This window comes from Leptonychotes weddellii, chromosome 11 (assembly GCF_054177405.1).
Source record: "Leptonychotes weddellii isolate Sample4059 chromosome 11, ASM5417740v2, whole genome shotgun sequence".
In the NCBI taxonomy this organism is placed as follows: domain Eukaryota; kingdom Metazoa; phylum Chordata; class Mammalia; order Carnivora; family Phocidae; genus Leptonychotes; species Leptonychotes weddellii.
In genome coordinates, this window is record NC_138379.1 from 90442811 (window position 1) to 90450156 (window position 7346).

General features: G+C 47.4%; 1 protein-coding gene and 2 long non-coding RNA genes across 6 annotated transcripts in view; 1 reads left to right on the forward strand and 2 right to left on the reverse strand.

Annotated features, from left to right (window-relative positions):
- Positions 1 to 3750, forward strand: part of LOC145716333 (uncharacterized) — a 4976-nt gene extending 1226 nt beyond the window's left edge. The window contains exon 2 of the long non-coding RNA XR_014138953.1: positions 3355 to 3750. This is a non-coding gene — a long non-coding RNA (uncharacterized LOC145716333). The remainder of the gene's footprint in view (positions 1 to 3354) is intronic.
- Positions 1 to 7346, reverse strand: part of ACAT1 (acetyl-CoA acetyltransferase 1) — a 23899-nt gene that overhangs the window by 12546 nt on the left and 4007 nt on the right. For all 4 annotated transcript variants that reach the window (XM_081799547.1, XM_081799545.1, XM_081799546.1 and 1 more), the window contains exon 2: positions 1228 to 1275. In XM_081799547.1, the coding sequence (XP_081655673.1) occupies positions 1228 to 1275 (48 nt within the window). The remainder of the gene's footprint in view (positions 1 to 1227; positions 1276 to 7346) is intronic.
- LOC145716331 (uncharacterized) lies at positions 2023 to 3405 on the reverse strand. Its single transcript, XR_014138948.1, has 2 exons — positions 3266 to 3405; positions 2023 to 3059 (listed from the first exon to the last, which is right to left on the reverse strand). It is a non-coding gene; the product is annotated as an uncharacterized LOC145716331 (long non-coding RNA).

The following is a 7346-nucleotide window of genomic DNA, read 5'->3' on the forward strand; positions in this document are numbered from 1 at the left end:
GCAGGGAGCCTGATGTGGGGCTCAATCCCATCCTGACCTGAGCTGAAGGCAGATGCTTAACTGACTGAGCCACCCAGGTGCCCTAGACAGACTTATTTATGAATGACTATTTACTCAATAAAGATTAAAATAATCTAAATATCTGGATAGCAGTAAGACTAATCAGTTCACTGATGGTGCTTTATGATTTAAGATCTAAAAGAAAACCTAAGACAAACCAAGTCTAAAATAAGCATAAATCGGGCGCCTGGGTGGCTCAGTTATTAAGTGTCTGCCTTCGTCTCAGGTCATGATTCCAGGGTCCTGGGATCGAGTCCCGCATCCGGCTCCCTGCTCAACGGCAAGCCTGCTTCTCCCTCTTCTGCTCCCCCTGCTTGTGTTCCCTCTCTCGCTGTGTCTCTCGCTGTCAAATAAATAAATAAAATCTTTAAAAAAATAATATAAAATAAGCATAGGTCCTTCCCAGTTGTCCACACCAGAAGCTTAAATTTCACTTCTACTCCTCAGTGAAAATTTAAGAAATGATCACTTTACCCTGTTCACTGCACGATCAAGAACCCTAACCAAACGGCTTCCTTCCTGAAGGCAGTTCTGGGCTGGGAATCCAGACCTGCATGCGACGTGGGGCTATACTGCTTAACGAGGACTCCGCAGAGTCATAACTTCCTAAATGATTCATACGAACAATAATATGAGGTTGAAGAAAAAGGAGATAAAAGCTCTCTTAACAATTCTCTCCTTACACTTCCCTTCCACATTCTCCTACTGAGCTCGGGGATAAGATGAGAACTGTTCCTTAGATTTTGACAGAAGGCTATTACTAAGTCATCCAAGGGACCCGTCAGACAGACAGTGCCCCTCTGAAAGCACCACGTGATCAGATGACGGTCCTCCCTGTCTCATCCCCAGCCCGGTTCAGTTCCTTTCTTCTAGGATCTTCCATGTATCCCTCACAATACAATGCGGGTCCCTGAGAGTAAGGAGGAACACTGCACAGTCTGAGAGGAAGGTTCTTCCGCGGGAGACACTGGGGAAGCAGTGGCAACTGAGCAGGGACCTAGACTGTGATCTCTTCACCGGGATCTGCCAATAATTAGCTATTCCTAACCCCTGCAGCATCCCAAGATGACCCCACATATATGCAAATATAAGAATATGCATTTTTTATTATCTACATTTCCTTTTAAATTCTTGAAATTTTAAAGCACAATTTAAATTTATACTTACATTCAAAGTGGGTTTTGATATGTAACTTCGCTCCATGTATCTTATTTCCTGTAATACAAATATTTGTAAAGTTATAATGTGAAAAATTTTAATCTACATCATTTTATACTTCTCAGTGGTAGGGTTTCAGTGAGTTCTTTCTGCTTCCTTATATTTTTATTTCCATGTTCTACACAGCATATATCATTTATAATCAGAAAAAATTTACTACTTTATACTATACTTTTCTGATTAGCTGTTCATTGCAAATGTTGTTTTAACTTCTGATACCTTTATAAACTTTAAATCTATAAGCCTTTAAGGATAAGCTTTGTATAAAATGCAGTTAAATCTTCTAAATTAATTTTTTTCTAAACTAATTTCAGAGTACCACACGAAAATGTCCTTATTGTTCAAAAAAATATTTTATTTAACTTAAACTTGCTCTTTCCTTCCTCCACTTCTAACAAATGGATCTCATTTATTTGAAGCAAACACACCTCATACAAATATGGTCTACCTTACCAAATAAGTTATTTTTTAAGAAAGAAATGAGTAAGTATCTTGCCCCTACATGTCCATTCTTTCCACACCATTCTTAGGAACAAATGCCAACAAGAACAAGGAGAGAAAGTGCTAGTTACAGTTCAGAGACCCGACTGATCTGAAACTGGACAGTTTGCAGGACAAAGAACAAAGAATAAATTTTTTTATCCTCTGAAGTCAGAGAGCATAATAAATACTCAAAAATGACAACTTATATTTAGAACCTAATCTTGTTGATAGTTGTAAATGGCCAATCGTACCTCAGAGCAATAAACAAGCCTACAAACATCTAAAAGCTAGCCTGACTTAATGCGAACACCCAGTGAAAGCTTTCGATTTATAATAGAGCACAGAAAGAAAGTAGATGTGACAAAGAGTGGTTATAAGCAGAGAGAAAACCACAATAACGTGTTCAGATGAGAACAGATACATGCAATCGGCAGCTTCAAGACAGAGTGTGTTACTAGGCTGTAGAACAGGATTTAAGAAAATCCTTTTTCCAATGTTAAGATGACAGAGTAAGTCACTTTTATGTAGAAAGTTCATATAATGGGGTGCCTGGGTGGCTCAGTTGGTTAAGCGACTGCCTTCGGCTCAGGTCATGATCCTGGAGTCCCGGGATCGAGTCCCGCATCAGGCTCCCTGCTCAGCAGGGAGTCTGCTTCTCCCTCTCCCGCTCCCCCCTCTTGTGCTCTTTCTCTCATTCACTCTCTCTCTCAAATAAATAAATAAAATCTTAAAAAAAAAAAAAAAAAGAAAAGAAAGTTCATATAAACAACTTTGCTATAAGAAATAACCTAATTTAATCCTGGCTTTATTCAAAACTATAATCATTACAGTATTTGGTGCAGCCCCTCTTCTGAAGAGATGGCTTTTGGGTCTTTGTGAGGAAGAGATGACAGACACGCCTCCCACTACCTGACCCCTCACTTGCTCAATAACCACTGAGATCACTGATGTTACAGAGGGCTTCATCGGGAATCTGAGATCCGTAAAACATGGTCCCTACACTTGAGCAGGACTACAATCTTACAAAAGGAGAAATGTTAAAATTAACCGTACATATTCCACTGTCCAAAGACAGCTTGGTAAAAAACCTAAGAGAGGCATAATAAACAAGCCACCCCAGGGTTCAGAGGAGAAGGATTCCTTGGTGTTGCGCAGGGGTCTCCAAATACGGGGTGCCACCGAAATGCTTCAGGCAGGAGTCCCAAGTTGCGTACATTCATCGTTCCCATACACCCACTGTAAACACAACAGAGGTCACCGATATGTTGTTACTTTCAAATTAACCTGTTTGTGCAGACCTTGAAAAAAAAATTTTTTTTTTAAAGGTTTTATTTATTTATTCATGAGAGTCAGAGAGAGAGAGAGAGAGAGAGGTAGAGGCAGAGGGAGAAGCAGGCTTCCTGCTGAGCAGGGAGCCTGATGCAGGACTCGATCCCAGGACCCTGGGATCATGACCTGAGCCGAAGGCAGACGCTTAACCATCTGAGCCACCCAGGCGCCTGACCTTGAAAAAAATTTATCTGCCATCTCTATCTGTGCCTCGGGAAGCTGCATCATTAAATTAGCAGGTTTGTGTTTTTTTTTTTTTTTAAGCTTCATCTCAGAGAGAGAGGAGCGTGCACACGAGAACAGGGGGAGGGGCAGAGGGAGAGAGAGAATCTGGAGCTGATGCCACGCCGAGTGCGGAGCCCGATCTCACGACCTGAGCCGAGAGTCGGACACTTAACCGACTGCGCCGCCAGGCGCCCCGAGGTCTGTGCTCTCACTCTCCACAGCTCACGAGTACACCTGCGGACGGACCGGCAGGCAACAGCGGGGTCCACCTGCCTCATGGAAGGACTCCTCGCCATCAGCTGTGCACCGCTCACAGGTCAGCTAATGTGGGCTGCTGCTGAAGGATTCCAGCCTATTATCTGTGATCGAACTCTGCATTAAAAGTTCCCACTTGTATTCCCAAATATCTGGAAACTAATAAACTTTTAATGGAAACCCGATATACTTTGTGGGCTGTATCCAAAGCAGAGAATTTTTTTAAAAGTCCCCATTTGTGGCAAACATGTCAGTCATTGACTCTCCAACCACACTCCTTTCTCATAAGGGTGCGGAAGGAACAGCCCCAAGTACCTCCGACTCCCACCCTCCCCGCACTGGCTGGAGCGGACAGGACCAGGAATGGGGTGGACGGATGAGAGACTGGGTTGGCTGGATGACGACAGGCATGTGAACGGGGTGGTCCCCGGTGCTGGAGCTAGTCGGCACCACAGCCAACCACTGCTGTGTCAAAGCAGAGGTGACAGCAAAGAGAGAAGCCATTAGCAAGCAGAGAAGAAAGAACTAGAACAAAGTACTCAGGGGAAAGAAGGGAAAAGAGCAGGACACACTACAAGAGACAAAAGAAGATTCCTTGTCAGTGACCTCCCCGTCCAGGTTCCAGCAAGGGCAGCAACGCTTTATTTCCCAGCCTTGGATGCCAAGCGCTTGCCTCCCGTGGGAAGATGCCCTTTGGCCGGTGCGAGTCTGGCATGGGATGTGCCTCCTGGCAATCCGAGCGGCTTCTCCCGCACGAGGCGGCTGGCTCCAAAGGAAGCTTCCCTGGCCTCTCCGTTTGGCCCCCATGCCCCACCTTCAGGTCTTCCCCCACCTCTATTCGCCCCCCTACTCCCAGATCATTCCACAAGCACACACAGGCCCTACTTCCTTCCACCCGAATAACACAAGACAACTTCCCTGAACCCACATTCTCACTGAGCCGGCACCGGGACACAAGTTCTCCACCCAGTGACTTGGAGTTTGTTTCCCCGTGCTCACCTCCCAGTCACCGTTCAGCCGCCCCCCAGGCTGTCCACACGAGCGCCCGCACTGCGCCAGGCCCCCCACGAGCACAGCCCTGCCAGCAGCGGCCAGGAGCCGGGCTGGCCTCCTCCGCGGGACGTCCAGGGGACCCCCCACCCGAGCCACCCATTGCTGGGCGTCTGCGCTCGCAAGGTCTGAGGTTCCCTCCCAGCCAGCTGGGCCCCCTCCTCCTCCCCTGCCCACCCTGTCTCAGGGCTGGAGAGCCCCCACCCCAACCCCGGTCCCTTGCCCTCTGCCAGCTTCACCGGCTCCTGAACCGGCATCTCCATCCTCTGCAGCCCTGACCTTCCCGCTGACCTCCAGGCTCACAGTCCCAGGGCCCAGGGACAGCTTCTATCTAACGTCCCCATCACCACGCCCAATTCCCACCCAGGAAACCAGCTTCTTCCCAGTACGACCCCCCTCAGAGCATCACACTACCATCTATCTACCCGGTGCTCGAGCCAAAATCCCAGCCCTGTCCTTCGTCCTGCCCTAAAACCCAGATACTCCACCACGGACGCTGCCAACTCTGTGTCCAAAATAGAGCTCACTTCTTCCCCGGGCTTCGTCTCCACCGCGGCCCCTGGGTCCCCTCGTCTCTCTCACTAGCAGCACAGGCACGTGACTCACAGCCCGTCACCCCGGACTTTCCCGCCCACCGTCCAGCCGGTTTTAAACACATCCATCACATCTCATCGCTGCCCTGATCAATCCTTCCACGGCTTTCCATCGCTCCCGGGATGACATCCAAACACTGTCGATCATCCTGCAGCAACTTGGCTCCTCGGTTCTTCCACGGCTCACATCACTCTTGCTCCACGCCAGCCGCACCGGCCAGATATTGCGAGTAAGAGCCCAGCCCCTGCTCCCCACGCAGCCCGTCTGTACTCTGAGGTCTGAGCATGGACGACACCTTCCAACAGTGCTCCTCCCCGACCACCCCAGGAAAGTCGGCCTCCCTGCCGACAGTGTCACTGGTAGGCAGGGGATGAACACAACCAGCAGAGTGTGATCTGCGTCCCGGGGCCACTCAGCCGCACTGTGGCCCTGAAACCTCAGCTGCCCGAGCCAGGCGGCTTTCGTGCCCCTCGGTGACCTGTCTCCACACTACACTGTGAGTTCCGAAAAGAGATAGGTAATCACTTACTGTCTGTCTCCCCCTGACGGCAGTAGACACTAAGCAAATATTTGAACAAAATCTGAAGCTTCCCAGCAAGTGTGAGAAATAACATTGCGGGCAGGGTAGGTACGTTCGGAAGCCAGTGACACGGCTAGGGGGTGAGGGCCTACCCTACGTGGGGGCCCGTGGGGAGGCCACTGGAGCGGAGAAGTGAGTCTTAGAGAGCAGCCTTGGGGAGACCTAGGAAAGGAGCACCTGGCCCAGGGAAGGAGGAGAACCACGAACACACTTGGCACGAGGCAGAGGTCGTGGAGGAGCGCTGCAGGGCCAGGCAAGGGCTCCAGGGCGGAGGGCACAGACCTGGACTACGTGTCACAGATGCAACCAGCTAGTGGCTACTACCATTCGTATTTTACAGGTAAGGAAAAGAAGGCACAGTGAGGTCACGCAACTTGCCCAGAGTCACACAGCCAGTAAGGGGAGGGCTGGTATTTCAAATCTAAGCGGTCTGACTCTATTTATAAATACATGTATACGTATATATACTTAGATATGTACACTTATATGTATAATAGATACACTGTATATTATACATATGAGTTTATTTAAAAAATAATAATACAATTTAGGAAGCTGAGGCAAGTACTTTCCAAAGTACCACATTATCTTTCAGGAACTAATGATTTGCTTATGATATACTTCATTGATCAAGTGTGTCAACAGGACCACTAACGTCTCTTTATTCCATTGTAGAAACAGGCAGAACCACAGGAGACAGGTAAATTCACAGGGAACATCTACATGCCAAAACAACTATAAAAATGAGCCAAGTGAGTTAGAAATTCAGCCATAATCAACAAAATATTTTGAGAAAACTGATTAAACCATTTTTGGAGCTTTTCAACTTCTTAGTATAGAGAGCTTAGCAGTTAGTATTTAAAATACCTTGTGTTTATGCATATAATTGTCTGTGTAAGGAAAGCAAAATTCCCTTAAACTGTAATCTGTATCTCAAATTTGTATTTTTTAAAGATTTTTTTTTTTTTTTTTGAGAAAGGGAGAGCTGGGGTGTGGGGGGAGGGAGGGAGGGGAGTGGCAGAGAGAATCCCAAGCAGGCTCCACACCCAGCGAGAAGCCAACATGGGGCTTGATCCCACAACCCATGAGATCATGACCTGAGCCAAAACCAAGAGTCAGATGCTTAACTGACTGAGCCACCCAGACGCCCCATCAAATCTATATTTCTTTTTTTTTTATTCTGCATTTTTTTATTCTTATGTTAATCCCCATACATTACATCATTAGTTCTAGATGAAGTGTTCCATGATTCATTCTTTGTGCATAACACCCAGTGCTCCATGCAGAACGTGCCCTCCTCAATACCCACCACCAGGCCAACCCATCCTCCCACCCTCCTCCCCTCTAGAACCCTCAGTTTGTTTTTCAGAGTCCATCGTCTCTCATGGTTCGTCCACCTCTCCGATTTCCCCCGCTTCATTCTTCCCCTCCTGCTACCTTCTTCTTCTTTTTTTTTTCTTAACATATATTGCATTATTTGTTTCAGAGGTACAGATCTGAGATTCAACAGTCTTGCACAATTCACAGCGCTTACCAGAGCACATACCCTCCC